This window comes from Crassostrea angulata, chromosome 6, assembly GCF_025612915.1.
Source record: "Crassostrea angulata isolate pt1a10 chromosome 6, ASM2561291v2, whole genome shotgun sequence".
In the NCBI taxonomy this organism is placed as follows: Eukaryota; Metazoa; Mollusca; class Bivalvia; order Ostreida; family Ostreidae; genus Magallana; species Magallana angulata.
This window is the reverse complement of record NC_069116.1, coordinates 12,850,001-12,871,249: the sequence shown is the minus strand read 5'-3', so window position 1 is coordinate 12,871,249 and position 21,249 is coordinate 12,850,001. Positions and strand designations below refer to the sequence as shown.

The following is a 21,249-nucleotide window of genomic DNA, read 5'->3' as shown; positions in this document are numbered from 1 at the left end:
AGGTTTATCGACCGTTAACTATAGTTTACGAACCGTAATCTATAGTGAACGATTCGTTTACTGTAGTTTTCATATGTAAAATCATACTCAATAGTTAACGATTCTAAACTATAGTTGACAAATGCTAAGTTTTTGTGCTTTAAATAAACAAGCACTAGTTTTCTGTCGTAAACTAATGTTTACAACCGATAAACATAGTTTATCACTATGAAACTCTGTTTAGCTAATTTTTGTAAATTTGGCGTGCCATAAATTTATTCTTATATATCACAGACTCTTGACTTTTTCAACTGTGACCCATTCCTACAAGTTCACCAAAAGTAAAGAGGGGATTTAGATGTCAGTAAAGGAAATAAAAAATATATAGTCCTTATTTGATTCTGAAGGCTTTAGTTTCCTGACATCTAGATTTAATGAACATTGAATCAATGTATTTTTTTAACATGTCAAAAACCAGACATCAGAAACCAGAAAACAATACTATTTCCTTAAAGTAGAGATTTTTTTATGCCCCCTCCCCAATAACTACCAATAAGATTCTACTAAATATTTCACTTGGGTCACTGAGACATATATAAAAGTATTAAGCCCTCCCTAGGTGGGATGGGTGGTTTTTTTGTTTTGTTTTTTTTTGGTTTGTTTTTTGGGGGGTTTTTTATAGCTAGAGTTTTTAGGCAAGATAATTCTCACAGTAATAGAATTCATGACCAATTATGCCCAAAAATCTACAGAGAATTCGTAGTTATTGATATAGATAAATTTTGCCAATAAATGCATTACTAAGTACATGTGTATGCGACAAATATTGCTGGTATAATACACTTCCTGTATTTTGATGTCCGGGAGAACGGAAACGCACCTCGAGTTACTCAACTGAGCAGCTGTTTTTCCAATTATAAATGTACATCTCTCTGTCAAATGTTAATATTTGAATTTTTAAAAATGTCGTAAATCTCCATTCTCTATGTAAAGAGGTTTTTTTTTTACCTAGACAGTTCTTCTAAATTAATGGCCTTTTAAAATGAAATTCTGTTGAGAACGATGAACAAATAAAAATTGTTTTTTTTTAATATTGAAACCTCTGGATGCATTTGAATTTATCGCATAATGCAGGTGTTCTGTAGTTCTGTTGGACTGGACCGAGAAAAATAACCTGGAGGTTTTTGAGATATGGCCCAAAAAATAATGTGTTCTTGACTAAGCTGTAATATCTAGAACACTAAAATATCCTTACATTTTGGAATAATAAATCAGTTTCAATGAATCTGAAAAACTAAAACTGGTGATATCAAATGCGGCCCCCATTACATGAATTCTGGAATCAATATCAATTTTGAGAATTTGTTTCAGTGCAAAGCCATACAAAGATATATGGAATAAAAAAGAGCCAAGAAACCTTGTAAACCATGGCAAACGCCGCAATGTAAAGCCTTGCAGTAAAACATTATGTGAACTTCGTTTATTTTACAATGATTGACAAACAAGTTCTACAACTTATATTAATATTTCTCATTGGCACGGACGTTATCGCGTGGGGTCATTGATGTGAGAGGAAGCCGGAGGGCCCGTAATAGTAGATACTTGCAATATAAACACGTAGTACTACAGTCTTCAAATAAAACAAAATATATCAATGAATTCTCATACATACAAAAGAGATAATTTTATTGCTTGAAATTGTTCTTTTCATGTAGTTAGTTATGAAATATACAAAAATAATAGTCTAATATCCAAAGTATTTACAAATTTACATGTGCCCTTTCTTCCCAAATTTAACATTGAAAAAAAAATTGCAAAAATTTATTACATCTTGAATCAAACAATACAAAGGGCTAGAGCAGTGAATAAGATGAATTATCTACAATTTACAATAACATCAATGGATTTTTTAGCTGCTTCAAGATGCTGTAAACCTTACAGAAGTCATACAGACTCACACTATATATATATATACATCCATCAAAATAGTACAGAATTTTTCAAGGTGGTATGGGGCACCTGCCAATATTAACATGGATGATAAAAAATTATAATCGAAATACTTTAACCTTTTTCAAATTTTCAAATTTTACAATATTTGACCAAAAAATAAATAGAAAAAGTAGAAATTGTAAAATCCCTAATGGGATTCGAACTCATGACATACAGATTAGTAGATCACGCTTTCATCCATTGCGCTATGCTGATAGATAACAAATTTGGTGTAGAAAACATTTATAAAATCATACTTTATTTTATTGTTTATTTTGATGGGAAGTATGTCACAATGTGGAGGTGTCCCATACCAGCTTAAGAAATGTCAGTGATAGAAAAACCCTCCATACTGCATGACTGTCCAATCCCTGTCTTTTGTGATACGTTGACTGCAGCACATAATATAACTGGTTCCTAGGACTTGTCCCAGCCATATCTCTGGACCATCCTTTGAAATGCTGCTCGGGCTTCAGACTGGGTGTATGCTGTGTTTGCATTGTTCAGGTCCAGCTGAGCGTTGGGGTCACTAAGAATCTCACATCTGATCTGTACTAAAATGTTCTGTACAAAAAAAAATGCACTGCCTGAGTTACTCCAAAAACAGCATATTCCAATGAAAATAGCAGAGAATTATAAATCCCTTTAATATTAATAAAAAGACAATTGCAATCTATAGACCTATAGTTGAATATTTAAACATGGAATTACTTCTATATCGTTTGTTGGCGTCCATCCAGATTTTGTCAGCATTTCCATACAGATGGAACCTCCAATAGTCACATGACCTAATAGGTACAGAAGACGTAAATACTATTAACCTGTAAATTTCAATTGTTTCAAACAAATATACAATATGCCAAGAAAAATGTTTTCTGATACTAGCATATATTTGTTTTCTACACTACGTTTTACACAGTTTTTATGTGTTAATTTAGTTACACAGTTACCCAATGTATGGAGATTAATAAAAAACTTAAACTACTAATGAAAGACAATTTACCTGTAAGAAATTTAAATCGTGGAGTTGTAACCCTCACAAATGGTGGAGACATCGGATAATCTGGTGGAAACATCATCTCTAAGTTAATGCAGGGCTGTAACAGACAGACAACATATCTATCAAACTGTAGTTTTAAAAGTTCTCGGTAATAACAGAAAACAGGGCTGTAATAGACCATCATTAGTTAATACAGGGCTGTAATAGACCATCATTAGTTAATACAGGGCTGTAATAGATCATCATTAGTTAATGCAGGGCTGTAACAGACAGATAACATATCTACTTGTAGGTAAGTACCCAGTCATAACAGAGAACAGGGCTGTAATAGACCATCATTAGTTAATACAGGGCTGTAATAGACCATCATTAGTTAATGCAGAGCTGTAACAGACAAACAACATATCTATTTGTAGGTAAGTACCCAGTCATAAAAGAGAACAGGGCTGTAATAGACCATCATTAGTTAATACAGGGCTGTAATAGACCATCATTAGTTAATAAGGGCTGTAACAGACAGCAAACACATCTACATATAGCTAAGTACTCGGTAATAACAGAGAAAAAGGCTGATATAGACCATCATCAGTAAATATAGGGCCGTAATTGACCATCATTAGTTAATACAGGGCTGTAACAGACAGACAACTTATCTACATGTAGGTAAGTATCCGGTCATAACAGAGAACAAGGCTTTAAATGACCATCATTAGTTAATACAGGGCTGTAATAGACCATCATTAGTTAATACAGGGCTGTTATAGACCATCATTAGTTAAAACAGGGCTGTAACAGACAGACAACATATCTACTTGTAGGTAAGTACCCAGTCATAACAGAGAACAGGGCTGTAATAGACTATCATTAGTTAATACAGGGCTGTAATAGACCATCATTAGTTAATGCAGGGCTGTAACAGACAGACAACATATCTACTTGTAGGTAAGTACCCAGTCATAACAGAGAACAGGGCTGTAATAGACTATCATTAGTTAATACAGGGCTGTAATAGACCATCATTAGTTAATGCAGGGCTGTAACAGACAGATAACATATCTATTTGTAGGTAAGTATCCGGTCATTGCAGAGAACAAGGCTGTAAAAGACCATCATTAGTTAATACAGGGCTGTAACAAGTAGAATAACATGTTCTCTTATAAAACAACATTTTCTAAGTAAAAAGTAATAGAAAGCTGTAACATATAGTATTACAACTGAATGTTATTATGTTCCACACTGTATCAGGCAGCACATGTAATTTCACTGTAGCCATAAATGAATCATGTAACGAAAGGCTGTAATGAACATTAAATCAGTGCTAGATTTTCACAGATCTTGCATCATCTTATTTAATCTTATAGGACAACAACAAACACCAATATACCTAAAGATTTCTCTAGTTTTAAAACGCTGTAACTGACTGTACAACATCCTAAAGTACAGCTGTAACTGACTGTACAACACCCTAAAGTACAGCTGTAACTGACTGTACAACATTCTAAAGTACAGGTGTAACTGACTGTACAACATTCTAAAGTACAGCTGTAACTGACTGTACAACATTCTAAAGTACAGGTGTAACTGACTGTACAACATCCTAAAGTACAGCTGTAACTGACTGTACAACATTCTAAAGTACAGGTGTAACTGACTGTACAACATCCTAAAGTACAGGTGTAACTGACTGTACAACATCCTAAAGTACAGGTGTAACTGACTGTACAACATCTTAAAGTACAGCTGTAACTGACTGTACAACATCCTAAAGTACATGTCTGTATTAGAGAGAAAAATTCTCTAGAGACAACATGCATACATGTATCTAGGTACAACATGTCAAGATCTGTACTAGAAAGAAACAACATACATGTATTTATATATTTATGATTATGCGTATCAGAAAGAACAACATTTCAAGATTCATACAAGGCTATGGCACAGTGCCTCATCTTAGTACAATAACAGCAAGAACAATGTATGTTGGTTGGTACAGGCCTCATACAGACAGATTTGTATCACCTTATTAATATGAAGCAAAAATACAAAATAATAGAGAACATTTCTGACACAAGCTATCAATGCTTAAAAAACACTCAGAAATTTTTTTTTCTGCCTGGTACTCTAATTATTTAAAAAGAAATGAGAGAGGAAGTTCTTTACTGTTAAACCACAATATCAACATAAATAAAGTTTAACATTAATTATGTGGAAAATTATATCCATTATTTATCATAACATGATAAATCCTAAATTTACCTCTGTGTTATGTCTCTTTGCAAATGTTTCAAGATCTTTTGAGAGTTTTGATTCTGGAATGTCTATAAGTTTTATATCCTGCAAGAAAAAAAAGTATTTTATAAATAATATTACACTTCTGCTATGTAGCAATGGTTCATATTCCCTGGTAATAAAGTTACTTCAATATTTCCCCAATATTATACAACTTCTTATATATCTACTAAAGTCATTAATGGTGGAAATAATTATGGTCTCATAACATACCCAGAGAAATAAATTATCATTTCTAGGTCCTCCATCTAATCCAAACTTTTTCCCATCTTTTCTGAATGCTTTCAAATCTGCAATAAGTCACACCAAATTGTAACATTATTGGTTATATATTTAGAATTAATGGACATATCTTGCATGTTATAAAAGTATACATGTATAGTATGGTTATTAAAACACTAAATCTTTTGTGTTGAAGGTATGTGTTCATCATACAGAACATATATTAAAATGAGTACATTCGTACTTGTATTTTAATTCTTTTGTTAACTGATGCTACTGTAGTGTGTATATACATATATGAAGAATCTCTAATTACGTCTGCAATATTTTATGCTGCTTTATTGATGTCTGTAGTAAAGAGATTTGTTAAAAAAAATAAAATGTCCACAGGACCTATGCCTTGAACTTCCAAAAAACATATCCAATTAACAAAAATTCTAACACAAGTGAATTAATAAGGAATCAAATGTGATTATTTGATTGAAAAAAAAAAACATCAGTGGCTAGGGTTATCAGGTTATTTATCTTTTATAAGGTTTGAATTTGATTGTCTTGATAAAGAATCTAAGGGCCCTAAATGTCTGTAACACAATGTTTTTCTTTCACTAATAATTATTACCACAATTTTAAAATATACATGAAATGGATGTCATATTGAATTATCATGTCCCTACCATTAATGATCAAGGCAAGAGAAGACCAATGTGCATTGATAAACTGCTTAATAAAACTCAGAAATAGCACACACAGATAGAGCAACTAACGGTTTGAAAAACTACTTTGTAATTCCCTCGAACACTATTTCTATATTCAATGATACTAGTGTTTGTAACAAACACTGATAAAATTCATTTAAGGCTAAGGGAAAAAATATAAGGAAATTAATGCAATGGCCAATTAACACTGGTGATAAGTTTTCAAATACTGAAAGAAATATCTTATGAAAGTATTTCTCCATATATAGGTTTGGTGGCCCAAATTCACCCATAAGAATGCAATTTACTCTTGTATACAAATATCTGTTCGAAAGAAAACCATATACATGTAGCATATCTTTCTTTTGTTAGTTTTGTAAATAGAAATGATTTTTTGTTGCATCTCAATTTATCTATAAATGATTGTAAAGTTTTCTACATTTACAAATTGGGAAATTCATTAAAAGCATTTTTTCCTTTCTAGGATACTCAGAAATTTGTTGCTGTATTTACGGTATAATTTGGTATGGAAGTAAAGTAAACATTGCAGCTAGAAAGCAGCATACACTATGCATAACCAAATATGAGGATTAACAGGCACAACTAATGAAATACGTAATTTTCTGTAAAAGATTTTTTATCTTTAATCAATAAGTTTATGCACCTACCTTTCATTAATCGTTGGACAGCAACACAACTTGAATCAGATCCAAAAAAGTTTCCTCCTTCATCATCGTCTCTATTTTATAAGAACAAAAGTAAACCAAGTCAATCCTATGAATAATTTTAAAGTTAACTTTATAATACATGTATATAGGTGTGCAGATGCAATTGGAAGCAAAGGCTTAATTATTTATTCTTTTTGATTTTGTGGTCGCTGGATCGACTCCACTAAGTAGTACTGTAAAAAAAATTTCACTTAAATTGAAACATGAACAGAATAGAGAGGTTAAGTTACATGTATCTATTCTTCTGGGGTTTTTTTTTAAATTATCTTGTTTAATTCAGTCTGAGTATGAGCATACCCAATATAAACAGATCTCTTCATTAACACTATACATGTACTCTATTTTCACTTAGATCCATTGCATTTTGCTTGAACTTATCACGGTTCAGAGTATCAACTACTGTTATATACACAGAGTTTCCCGAATTTATGACAAATCAGTTGTTACAGACAACATTATAAAATCAGTACAGTGTATCCAGGTTTCGAAAATCATATTGCAACAGCTAGGTACCTGAAGCTATTTTTAGTAACAGGTACTTTCCTTCCAAACACAGGTGTAGGCGAAATAATGGGAAAAGGTGCTATATCTCTTTGTTCACTTTTCTTTTAAGGATTTGATTTGAGAAGTGAACTAGGGCCTAAGGGGGCCAACCCCTAAATTCATAACTGTATTAATGCACCATATAAATATCGATTTAACCTACTCCTCATCTTCTTTTGTCTTTGGTCCTCTTTCTGTAGTTTCGCCCTCTATATCATCATCATCATCATCTTGATCGTAGTAGTCATCAAAATCTCCATCCTCAGAGATACCATCATCTGAGTTGTTTTCGTTGTCATCACCTGACTGTAGAAGATTCAAAAGAAATTTAGGAACAGGAAATCCCACAAATGTTGGGTAAAAATGGTAATAGATTACGTAATTCAAAATTTTCTATAAATGCAAGCACTAGAGGAGAAAAAATAAAATTTGGTCTGATAGAAGCTTTGAATCTTAGATAATACCACTTTTTTTTAACAATGATGCATTGAAAGAAATATTTATTAATGGAACGTAAATATAAGTTACCATGAAAGCCTTTAATTTTAAATTCCAGCTTACCTTTTTTCAAGAATTATGCAGGGAAATGACATTTACCAATAATGGCTGTAAATATTACACAGTTACTGACTAGGTATGAGGGCAGCATATGATTTGGACCTGAAGGCACATTTTTTGCTCAAGGCCAAAGGCCGAGGGCAACATTACTGTCTAAGGTACGTCCAACAAATAATATGTTGCCTGAATCCATGTCTATAACTGGTGACTATTGTGTAACATGAACTAGTATTTACGTGGTCTGTTCAAAATATAGTTAATATATAACAACTACCACAAAACAATTCAATATATTCATAGCAGCTGTTATTACCTTAATACAACCTGCCTTTACTTTGTCCAAAATCTTTGCCTTTACATTATCTAAAATCTCTGTAACAGTTCTTTTTCTTGAGCTTGCCAAAAAATCTTGAATATCTTGAAGCAAGGGTAGAATTTTTTCACTCTCACTCCATACCAACTGGAAAAATAGAGAAAAGAAACAAATACATGTACTATATTTATGTAATGGTACTATTGTAATAATATTATGATTTGGGGTTTTTTTTATCTATACAGTTTAATAATCGTTCTTCATTTGAAATAATACACTCAGACACTACATCTGAATTAATTTCTAAAGAGAAAAAGATAATCATCAAAGACACCAAAATGTCCAAATTTAGTAATAGGATTATACACTGAATTTTATGACCGGTATCTTAGTATCCAGCTTATCATAGCAATTTTAGGGATTTACAGTTATTTCTCTCCTGTAAAGACAACTCTTGGCTGAATTAAATTTGGGAGGATTCAATGCTTAGATATTAAAATAATTAAAGGTTATTTGCTTTATAATTATTATTAATTTTTTTGGTAATTTAGCTCAATTTGTACTATGCAGATGCAGATCTGTACCTCACTGGTCTTAAAAGAATTTGGATAGAAAACCAGGGAGCTACAGTGCCACCCATCGCAGTGTATAACATCCAATGTGCTTCCTGCATTACAGACTAACATCCAATGTGCTTCCTGCATTACAGACTTAATGCATGGTTCCACTCTAATGATCAGTAAGTTCCACTTCATTGCCCATATGGTGCATGTGTATTACACTGATGCCTGCAGGGGTCTTTTTGAATGGAAAGTATTAACTGATTAATCATAGGACCAAGCAATGTTTATTTTACATCAGTCCATTCAGGTCAACTTTATGACATTCATTTTCATATGATACATGTATATCACAGGCCCACTGGTCCCAGGTAGCAATATTCCACCTGGTGTTCTTTTTCATATTTTTTGAAGTTGTGTTAGTAATCATAATCACACATCATCTATTTCAGCAATGTCTATGAAAGAAAACTTTTTCTCTGCCATTTTTGCTATCACTTAAAATTTTAACCAGAGTGAATGTATTTGTTTATATAATTACAGTCCCTACCAATCAAACCCTGATAAGTTTTATTATTCAACCAAGAAATAAAGACCATGCAACAAAATGATTGTTACGCTGTTGCCTTGGGCACGCATAGAGCACCCTCATCATGCAGTGTATAACAACCTCACTTGTACATTCATTTAGTTGTGGAAGTAGTGAAAGAATAAATTAGGAAACAGTAATATTTTAAAATATACCGAAATGAATCGAAAAACAGCACCTGTTTTAGCGCATAGTAAAAATACACTTTTTTAAATGGATGGCACTGAATCTCTCTGGTCACCCATCCAAAAATTTTCAGACCAGTAAGCTACAGAGATACATATATGAAGAATGAATTTGTAAGCCAAAGGACCAGTAACTTGATAGTAAACTTTTGTTTCTAATAGCATTCTTGTGTTTTCAGGAGACATTTCCATGTGATAATACCTTCTTTCCAACTACAGTAATGCTTAAAGTCTTAAACAGCTGTTCCTGTTCAGCTTGATTAATAACCATGACCCCCCCCCCCCCCTTTACACAATTTTCTGCTTTAACCATGCCTTTACCATGTTTACGTGGTTTAACAATGCCTTTACGATAACCCCATATTTACCCAACTTTCATTGTCGTCTGCTGGTACAGTAATAGACAACAATATGTCAGTATTTGATATTCTCAAATTCAACTTTCGTTCTTTTTCATCCAAGGATTCAACACAAAAGTCTCTCTCTCCATCTGCCCATTTTGTCATTATTTCGCACTGTTCCTCATAATTCATGTCGAGTCCTCTGTATTCTTGATATTTCACAACATTACTTATATTTTCACGAAACGTTGATTAGATAAAAACGACACAAACAAAGGGAGGCCGGAGGGCAAGCAACGAAAACGAAAGTAGCGTTCTGTCTAAAAACAGGAAAGAGAAAATTATAAAAAGTCACATTTTTCTTTAAAAATAAAATAAAATTGCAAATACCAATAAAAGCTTACAATTTTTATCAAAACAATAAAATGGATCAACTGGTTTATTTCATCACATAATTTCTTATGATTATGGAGATTATTAGTTTAATTTAGAAAGATTTCAGGCGAATACTTTATTGGACGCGTTGTTTCATTCGGAACGCGACGAATATGTCAACTGATGTCGAGAAAACCAGACAAAATTTAATCCGTAAAATTAATGATTTGAAAGGTAACTATAGTTAATATTAAGTGTGGTTTTGTATCAAGATCAAAACGTTAATAATTTGAAATACTGTATGGTATCAGGTATGTCATAATAAGAACTTAAGAGTCTGAGTGAGTTAAGCATGTAACCAGCTGGCATACATGTAGTATTGATATAGCAGCTGTATAGTTTACCTACCTACGTTTACCTACGTTCATTATGAACGCAGGAGCTGCTGCTCCTCTATGTTCATCTCGGTAGTCTCATAATCATCAGACTGTGTGATAGCCTGGTCATTTCCTTTAAATGTTCCATAATCAACAGTGTAGTCATATTTCATTGGATGGTTTTTCGAATATATATCTAGTCTGTTTTCGAATGTCTTGACTTTGGTGGCAGATACAACATGTTCAGGAAGGCTGTTCCATGTGTCAGCTACCCGGTTAGTGAAGAAGTATTTCCGAACATCTAGTTTACATCTCTGCTTTGCCACTTTCATATTATGTCCCCTGGTGTTACTTGTATTCAAGATAAACATTCCTTTTGTTGTTCTGTTATCATATATTCCAGCTATTATTTTATATGCTTCTATCATATCTCCACGTAAACGTCTAAATTTAAGTGTTGGTAATTTCAGTATTTCCAGTCTTTCCTGATAACTTTTCTCTGACAGATGAGGTAGCATTTTTGTGGCTCTTCTTTGTACATTCTCAATAGATTCAGTGTCTTTACATTTATAGAGGTTCCATACACTGTTTGCATATTCTAGATGAGGTCTCACTAATGCCTTGAATAATAAACAGAATGATTTATAATCTAGTGAGCAGAATGTTCGTCGGATAATGCCAACTATTTGCCTTGTTAATCTGTGTTTTAATATGTTTATCAAAACATAAGGGACTATCAATGTTGACCCCAATATCCTTTTCTGATTCCACTGATTCTAGAGTTGTTGTGGTTCCATCATACTTCTTCATGATGTATCTGTAGTTGTCTTTTTCTTTCCATTTGTTGTGAACCTTCAGCACCTTGCATTTGTCTGGGTGGAATCGTAACATCCATTCAGTACTCCAGTCAAAAAGATTGTTCAAGTCATGTTGTAAGGTTTCAACGTCATTTTCAGTTCTAATGTCACTAAACAGTTTGGTGTCATCAGCAAATAGAAACACTTCTGATTTTACGCATTCAGGTAAGTCATTGATAAAAATGACGAATAAGATAGGACCTAGGACGGAGCCCTGCAGAATCCCACTTGTGACTTTGTGCCATTTCGAGTAGTTTCCATGGATGTGTACTCGCTGTTTCCTTTAGCTCAGGAAGCTCTCAATCCACCGGCATGTCATTAAGCTTATACCATATTGCTTTAGTTTCAACAAAAGGCGCCTGTGGGGGACTTTATCAAATGATTTCATAAAGTCCATGTATATGGAGTGAACAGTCCCTCCTTTATCTAGGATTTGTGTCCATCTGTCAAGAACCTTTAAAAGTTGTAATGAGGTGGATCTGCCTCCAATAAATCCAAACTGTTTGTCGCTGAATAGATTTTGAGTGTTCATGTATTCTATCTTCTTCCGGATTAGTTTCTCCATAACCTTGCATAGAACACTGGTGAGACTAACTGGTCGGTAATTGGACGGTGAAGTTTTGTCTCCTTTTTTGAATAATGCTGATATCTGACCAATTTTCCATTGATGTGGCACAATTCTGCTACTAAAACTTTCGTTGAAAATCAGGCAAAGCGGGGCATCAATAACATCTGCCAATTCAAACAACACTTTCGGATGTACTTGGTCCGGACCAGGTGATTTGGTCGTGTTTAGTTCTTTCAATATCTTATTTATGTCTTCTTTGGTGATGGGCGCATCAGATGATGTTTCATTACAGTAACTCTTTCCAGAATCAACTGGGTTTTCTGTTTCTGATGTGAATACACTGCTGAAGAATTCTGCAAGAATTTCTGCTTTCTCAGAGTCTGTTGTAGCAACGAAGGGAGTTCCGTCGACTTCAGTGTGTAGCTCTGATATGCCAGATACGGATTTGCGTTTTGAGTTCACATATTTCCAAAAGTTTTTACAGTTAGTACAGGTTCAGCTTCAATCTCCAAAATGGATTATAATGGCCAATTGGGGATATATTATCCAAAACTGGATATAAAATTGCAGAATAAAATATATTTTTTTGTTCAAATATTGTAAAACTGCATTAAGGTAGTCCTATACTCTGCACTAAATGGACTCAATTATTAAAAGCTTAGCTTTAAATGATATGTATACCTTCTACCAATACATATACATTAAAAAAAGATATGTTAACTTGTGTGGTTTTTTATCACCTAAATGACCTTTCAAACAGGTGTACCCCTTTGCGAAATTACTGATAATGATGAAATTTGCCAGACATCCATTTTTCCTAAAAAATAATAACCAATTTCAATGAGATTAGAACTAGATATAGTATAAACTTTTATTTAAACCATATCACATCAAGATTTCTGCACAAATTGTAAGTATGCTTTATGGGCCTGACATATCAAAATAGAATGCAAAAAAAATGTGATGCATTATCATCTTTCACTTCGAAAAATTCACAGGAACAAAAACAGATTCCTTACGGAGATTTATAATGGGGAATGTTTACATACTTCTCCATTCGGAATACTCTCGGAATACATCGCACAATTTTTTAATGTTATCATCCTGGCTTGCTGCAATGCAAAATCCCCTAACAGGGACGTTGCGATTGAGAAATCTTGGAAAATTTTTATACTTTTGAATAAACATCATTTGAACCCTGAGGTTTTATAAATATCAAGCAATTAAGCTAAATCTGAATTCAGGATATCTTGGGACAGACTATAGTCATATTTGACTATATTATGGACTCAAACCTAAATTCATGGTGTTTGATATATAGATCAAATCTTGGCGTTGGCGAATTACTTTTCATTCACACTATAAGCTCTATAGTCTGTTCCAAGATATTTATGCTGCACATTTGGACGATTTTTAATAAAAATACACATACCTGTGTAAGAAGTGCAATTGAATTTATGAAAGGGAAAATTACCAAGATAACTTCATTCACACATTATCATTATTTCCGCCTAAAAATTCACAGGAATGAAAACAGATTTCCTACGTGAATTTATAATGAGGAATGTTGACATCTTTTCTCCATTCGGATGTTACTCGGAATACCTCGCATGATTTTTTAACGTTATCATCTGGGTACCTTCATCTCTTTAGCAATGAAAAATCCCAGTAGACTTTTTATTTTTAGCCGTGTATTGAAAGCTGACAAGCTAGAGGAGGCATTTTAAAGCGGAAATCTTGGTGTGTTTTTTTTTCATACTATTGAATGAACATCTTCTGAACCAAGAGATATTTGTAAATTTTGAATAATTTAAGAAAATATGCAACAAAAATATCATGGGACAGACTATAAACCAAGTAGACTATGAAGAAAAATTCCGAAAAAATCACATTTTACTACAATTGTCTGCTTAGATCTGTCAACAATGTTGAATATCATTTAAACATTAATTAATTAAGCTACTGATTTAAGTAATTTTTATATTGTGACCTGAGTTATTAGCTACGTGTTTACAAGCCTTCGAAGAACATTTCTGCTTTTTGTATTTAAAAGGGTAATGCCTTTACGGTTTACCTTAATGATGTATTTAATATTTGACAAATGTGATTGTGCATGAAAAGAGGGACCTTTTTCAGCATAATTGATTTTACAAGAAACAGAATGTACTGTAAAAATACATTGTACATGTACTGGTAGTTGAACTAAAGAAATTAATTTTTGAAATTTTTATAGCTATAATTGAGAATGCATCCAAGGAGAAGTCAAGAACTAATTTTTCTGATGGCACCATCTACACCCAGAAAGTCACGAAATCTGGCACACAGTCACCAGAAAACCAAAGCAATTCATTCAGAAGCAATAACAAAGGGCCCAATTCTAAGGGAGAGTGTAAAGAAATAAGGGAAGTTCCATTGAATATTCAGAATCAAAAATTTAAGTGCATGCGCAATCCAGTGAGTATTAAAAATGGTCAGAGAGAGTCATTCAGAGACAAAGACCTTCACTGTATTGAAGCAAGTGAACAAAGGACAGAAAAAGAGGCACTGAAGAACAGGTTGAAGGAGACTGAAGAAAATATCAAAAAACTGAAAATGTGCATTGCTGAGAAAAGAGCTGTACAGAAGGAAAAAATCAAAATTCTCGATTCCAAATGTGTATCCAAAATTGTTGTAGATAACAATATGCACAAAGGAAAATTACCATCAAATAAAAATGGTCCATCAAAAATAGAGTTCAAATCAGCCACACCTATTTCAGACCTCATTTCTTCCAATATGCAAAGACTGGGTAAAAGGGAGAACACTCTTGACTCAGTTGATGACAGGGACTATAGCAACCCTGAATCTTCCAAAGTACAGCATGTTTATAAACCTCATTGGCAGCAATCTAAACCTCAGTGGAAGCAAACTAATACTCAATGGCAGCAACCTAAACCTCATTGGCAGCAACCAAAACCTCATTGGCAGCAACCTAAACCTCATTGGCAGAAACCTGAAACTCAGTGGCAATCTACAAGTTCTCTAAAGGTCAAATCAGTAACTCCTATATCAGACCTCATTACAAAGAATTTACAACAACAGACAGGAAAACAATTTGAGATGAAGCAGTCATTTACTAAAAGTTATCCTGGGGAAAGGCATGATCTCTCAGATAAAGAACTATTCAAAGCCAAAACCAGTGCGTCTTTTCAGAAAAGTCCAAAGAGGTTGACTATCAAAACTATTACTCCTATCAGTGATCAGATATCCAGGAATCTTGCCAAGAAGACAACCTTAAAGTATCCTAAATTCCCCAAAGACAAAAAATGGTCTAAAAAGAGTGCATCAGTTAGGTCCAGTACAATATCATCTAGTCAATACAGCTGGAATTTGAAACCAAAACCAGACAGTCAATATAGATGGCATTCCAAATCACAAAAAGCTGCAAATGTCATAAAATCAAAGTACAAAATTTCATACAGTATAAACAAAAATAATTTCTGGAAATCGAAGCCAGCACATAGCCCCGGAAATGTATGGAAAAATTATCTTGGATTTCACAAAGCAAGGTCAAAGCATGAAAAATATTCAACCCGTTTCAATTACACTACATGGAAAAGTGGAGGTTTGTTTTTCTAATTATTTTATCAAATTTCTGAGCTCTTTGAAGAATTCAAAAAATAAATGTATGGTATGTTAACAACTATTTAATATATATGGACAATTTCTTTCTAAGTAGCAACAACATGGAGGGGATACAGACATAAATCAAAAATCAACTCATCAGCTAGGAAATCAAGGTAAAAACTAGCAGTGCAGATTTAGTGAACTAAGTGTCATTAGAACTAAAAACTTATGTGTGCATACAGGTTTGATCTCTCAAAGTTTTAATCATACTGTAATATAATGCAATAAATTATGGCCATTATTAAAAACAATATAAAAAGTTCAATTGTTTTCCCTATTATTAATTGGCACACCTGTTTAGTGTTGCCTTCTCTGTCGCAGGTATCAGCTTGACAAGCGAGTGAAGGTGCCCTCGGTGAGGACTGGCCAGGTGACCCGTGCCATGGCCTCCGTCCTTCAGGGTCAGTGTCTAGTGATGATAGACGGCCGAGTGTACAGAACCAGTCAGTCTCAACTAGCTGGGGGACATACCTCATCCCCAGGCCAAGCCAGAAAAGGTATACACTGAATTTTAAATTGGTCTCTTAGTCTTCAGAAACTATATGGTGTAGAGATCTTGACTAATTTTTGTATTGTCCAAATTTATATCTATCTATCAATTATTGTGTCATTTTGATATTTCAGTCTCTGCAACAAGAAGGTCACTTTCTCTTGCTCCATTTGCAAACAGAAAATGGAAGTCCCAGTTTCTTACAAAGTCTGCCAATTCCCCAGTAGCTAATGCAAGAATACTGGCAAGGTAACCGTGATCTCTAGCACTGATATTGTTACTTTGTTGTAATTTGATTCATTGATGAAAATTTTTCATTTGAAATTTTCTTACATCTATTCATCTATTCTTTGCAGCCGAGTTTTACAGAGAAGTATTCATACAGTAGCCACAAAATCAAAGAAAAAGAGAGCGGAGCAATATTGCATGTTTTACAACAGGTTTGGTAAATGCAATCGAGGAGATAAGTGTAAATATAGACATGACCCTGAAAAAGTGGCAGTATGTACAAGGTAACTTTTGATAATCATTATGCAAACTACTTGCGTTTATGTTTTATGATGTATGTACATGTGTGATGAATTTGCTGAATAAATTTAGTGCAGTATGGCAGCAGTACTGTTTAAAGCCTCTTTCAAAAAGTTTTAAGTGGTACTATACTATGTCCCAAGATATTTTGGATTCACGTTTGGCTTAATTGTTTGATATTTATAAATACCTCAGGATCCAAACGATGTTCATTCAAAAGTATGAAAAATTTCCAAGATTTCTCAGTCAAAACGCCCCTGTTAGCTTATCAGGTTTCAATACAATGCTAAAAAATGTGTTGTCTACGGAGATTTTGCATTGCAGCAAGCCCGGATGATAACGTTGAAATATTGCGCGATGTATTCCGAGTGTATTCCGAATGGAGAAAAGATGTAAACATTCCCCATTTTAAATCTCCGTAAGGAATCTGTTTTCGTTCCTGTGAATTTTTCCGAGTGAAAGATGATAATGTGTCAATGAAATTATCTTGGAAAATATCCCTTTCAACTATTTCAATTGCACTTCTTTCACAGGTAAGTGTATTTTTATTAAAAATCGTCCAAACGTGAATCCAAAATATCTTGGGACAGGGTATAGATATCATATAATGTTTTAAAATGGATGTACATTTGTTCTGCTTTGTTTATTGGTACATTAACAAATATATATCTAGGACTTCACATGGAATTCTTACAGCTATGTGTTTGTTGATAATGTAAACTCTATGTGTTTCCGCTCCAGGTTTCTGCGTGGAACATGCTCCATTGTTGACTGCCCCTTTTCTCACAAAGTGGACAAGGAGAAAATGCCTGTCTGCTCATATTTCTTGAGAGGTGTCTGTAGCAGAGAGAACTGCCCGTACCTTCATGTTAAGGTCAACAAAAATGCTAAAGTTTGTCAGGATTTCCTACAGGGTTTTTGTTCAAAGGGGGCAAAGGTACAGTGTGATATGGTATGGTATGCATGCACGCGATATTAATAATGGATTGAAAATTTACCCATTTCAATGTTTGAAATTTTATGTTCAAATGAAAATCCATGTAAAGGTGTTGATTCAATACATGTCAGGGCTCGACATTAACGCTTGTCCGCTTGTCCGGTACCAGTTGAAAAAATATACGGACAAGTGAATATTGCTGGCCACAGTGCATTTTTATGTAAAGAAGTCTCAAACATTTAAAAAAGAAAAGAAAATTTTGTGATAAGTTTATCCGTAATTGATTAGTTATGTTTATCGATTAGTTATTTTGAATTTCGATCCCGACATCTAATTGCAATGCAATTGAGTTACTCTTGAGTCTTGATCGGTTGAAGTTCACTAATTTCAAACAACTTTCAATATTGAACTGTAAAGGTGTGGATCCTAGCTCTTACAAAGTACTAAACACACATGTTAAGAAAAAGAAAGGAAGGAAAGGTAGCAAAGATAAAGGATTATGGAAAGAAATGTAATTTATATTAGGTTTCATTCATCATTGATAGACTATGATGACTTTCCATGTTTAGTTTAAAAAACAGCTGAGAAATCGATATAACAGTTACATGTATTTTTAAACTTGATGCTAAATTTAAAATGTCTTGTAATTTGCCATGACAAAGCTACAGCTGACAAATTATGTTTAATGTTATATGGAACAAATACATTTAGGAAAGACACTAAGTTTCCATTTAAAAAGTCAGGTTTTTAATTATAGCAAGAATAATCAATAAATGACTTTATTTTAGTAAAATTACAGAACTGTAGTTTTGAAGTTGACAATATTTTATCTTTAATATTGAACATTTTTCGGACAAGTGAAGTTGAAGTTCGGGCAAGTAAATATCTTGGTCACTTGTCCGAATGGACAAGTAGGAAAAAAAGTTAATGTAGAGCCTTGCATGTAGTTTAAATTTACTAGTATGTATTTAAAAGGAAGAAAATACAAATTGACCAATATGAAATGTATAATTCCAGTGCACAAAGAGCCATACATTAGTTTGCCAAATGTTTGCTGCCACTGGATCTTGTCCAGATGGAGCTAAGTGTAAACTCCAGCACCGCAAACAGAAAACTAGGAAAAGGAAATCTGAGGCCATTGCCAGGTATACATGTACCCCAGTAAAACTAGGACTGTTATTGTCCATGCCAAATATGGGATTTATTTGGTCAAATATTCTTTTTTATCATAATTTTTATCTCTCTCTCTCTCTCTCTCTCTCTCTCTCTCTCGTCTAGGGTAGAAGATAAATCATCTACAATAATCTTCGAAATCTATATTGCTATATGTTTTTAAAAAAAAGTATGCAGGTACTTCAATGAATTTGTTTATTAGATATTATATTTTTTTACAGTAGTTCAGTGGTGGAGGAACTGCTTGATGAACAAGAACCAGACTCGGAAAACTTAACTGTACCTGTGAAAGCCAAGAAACTACCAGCCTTTATTTCTATCAACAAGCCAACAAGAGGGGACCAAAATGTTGATGCTAGCATGCAAATGACCATAGAAAATTCAGGACAAACCAAAAGTAAATTATTTCGTTAAAAAAATGAGTACAGCATTTTATTTAAATTTTTTTTACAGTATATGAATACTGTAGGAAGAAATATGTATATTATACAAGGTCAATTTAATTATTTCTACCTTATGTATATTAAATACATTAATTTTACCTTCTCAATTTCGTTTGAAGTCGTCTCAAAAGAAACTAATTTTTACAATTTGTCCTATGGAAATTGGTTGGAAAAGCATCTAAATTACACATTTTTGCCATATTTTTGACTGGGTTTTCCAAGGAAAAATCCGGATATTAAAAAGGTGAAAATGGTGGGCGGGCGGGCAGCTGCCAAAAGGATACCCTCATTGTACAGATAACTCCTCCTACAGTTTTCAAGATAGGAAGTTGTTCTTTTGCAGATCAATTGTACATATATCAGAGGTGTGCATATTGCTAGGATTTTGATTTCTGATTATTTATGAAAAAAATACCAGCTTTTGAACTTAGTCATTTTTTGGCAAAATATTGCATATAGGGTACACTTATTGTTCGGATAACTCCTCCTACAGTTTTCAAGATAGGAAGTTGTTCTTTTGCAGATCAATTGTATATATATCAGAGGTGTGCAGGATTTTGATTTCTGATAATTTATGAAAAAAATACTAGCTTTTGTACCTAGTCATTTTTTGGCAAAATATTGCATATAGGGTACTCCATTTCACTGGATACGGTTGGTAGTGTTTATCAATTCAGGGTTGACATGGATTTTGGATACAGTCCACATAAAAGAAAACCAGGTTTGCTGTCACATTGACAGCTTTTCACTTGTTTGTATTTTCACTCTACAGGTCTCTCTAATTAAAACCATTCCCCTTCTTCTTACACTCATGAGTGTTTTAATCAGACTGCAGATTTTTTTCCTTTTCAATGTATGAAAACTATTGTTAAAAGTAACCAGCTGGTGATATTTAAAAGATACTGACTTCCTGTCCAGGGGTTGTATCAAAGTATATTTCAGTGCTTAATCCCTTTTGAATTGGCATACTGTGGTACATGTATACATATTGGTGTAGAAAAATTGATTTAAAGAAATGTGTACAATTTAGATATTTGATGCACTGTTGGTTATATTAAAGAAAGTAATTGCATCACACCACAAAGTGCATGAAAATAAAAAACTATACAAAGTCGTGTGCACTCAAATGTACTCAGCCTTGTTCATTGTGTAATTCTTTTTTTTCTTTTAGAGCTAAAGATAAAACCTGAGTTTTTATCCTGATGTCCAGTCTGAGAGTAAAATTTGTACAGTAAGTAATCAATTTGTGTATGATCTTGTTGTTTAAATCAAGAAAGAGGAATTTCATTGTTGTTTTATTGGAGTTTTAGGTGTGAAAGACCCCATATCAGATGCCTGTGATTTTAAAATATGTATAGATGAAATAAAGAACCCAATAAAAGAAACAAGTTGATTTTATGTTTGTTTGTTTTTATTTTATCTAAGGGAAGTTTACCAGTATTTAAGGGCATTTTTGGTGAACAAATAAAAAACATGTAAGTGTTAATTATCTGACATACAATTTCTGAAGTAGGTTTGTGTTCAGGAAGCATAGGCTACTAGCAAATTATTTTGTCACTCTATGGTGCAGTATGTTTATGAAATATGACAATTTATAATACATGTAAATGGGTCACATGGTTATTTGTTTACCCCCCCCTCCCCCAATATTTTAAAGGTAAAAGGTCGAGAAATTTTTGAAAACTTTTTTGTAATTTTTTTTTCATGTGTTATTTGGTATACAGATCAATAAATAATGCATTTAATATTGCAGTTGTTCTTGGTGTTATATTTAAACTTACCTATATGAGCCACGTTGGCCACATTGTTGGCAAAAAATAGTGTGACAAAATATGTTTTGG

The 21,249-nt window shown here is 33.3% G+C and overlaps 2 protein-coding genes across 5 annotated transcripts in view; one reads left to right on the top strand and one right to left on the bottom strand.

Annotated features, from left to right (window-relative positions):
• Positions 1-1,630: 1,630 nt before the first annotated feature.
• LOC128190582 (ubiquitin-conjugating enzyme E2 25-like) lies at positions 1,631-10,311 on the bottom strand. Its single transcript, XM_052862681.1, has 9 exons — positions 10,022-10,311; positions 8,320-8,466; positions 7,612-7,754; positions 6,846-6,916; positions 5,474-5,550; positions 5,228-5,305; positions 2,975-3,068; positions 2,683-2,759; positions 1,631-2,535 (listed from the first exon to the last, which is right to left on the bottom strand). Exons 1-9 carry the CDS (start codon positions 10,184-10,186, stop codon positions 2,389-2,391), a joined length of 999 nt encoding a protein of 332 aa, XP_052718641.1. The 5' UTR covers positions 10,187-10,311; the 3' UTR covers positions 1,631-2,388.
• Positions 10,312-10,533: 222 nt separating this feature from the next.
• Positions 10,534-21,249, top strand: part of LOC128190579 (uncharacterized) — a 15,972-nt gene continuing 5,256 nt past the window's right edge. Inside the window, exons 1-11 of one of the 4 annotated variants that reach the window (XM_052862675.1) lie at positions 10,534-10,603; positions 14,405-15,775; positions 15,887-15,950; positions 16,159-16,334; positions 16,462-16,576; positions 16,684-16,839; positions 17,597-17,792; positions 18,810-18,937; positions 19,187-19,362; positions 20,580-20,639; positions 20,719-20,801. In XM_052862675.1, the coding sequence (XP_052718635.1) occupies positions 10,543-10,603; positions 14,405-15,775; positions 15,887-15,950; positions 16,159-16,334; positions 16,462-16,576; positions 16,684-16,839; positions 17,597-17,792; positions 18,810-18,937; positions 19,187-19,362; positions 20,580-20,611 (2,475 nt within the window). In that variant the 5' untranslated portion in view covers positions 10,534-10,542 and the 3' untranslated portion in view covers positions 20,612-20,639; positions 20,719-20,801. Of the gene's footprint in view, positions 10,604-14,404; positions 15,776-15,886; positions 15,951-16,158; positions 16,335-16,461; positions 16,577-16,683; positions 16,840-17,596; positions 17,793-18,809; positions 18,938-19,186; positions 19,363-20,579; positions 20,802-21,249 lie in introns of those variants that run through there. The other 3 variants (XM_052862676.1, XM_052862673.1, XM_052862677.1) reach the window with 3 other exon arrangements.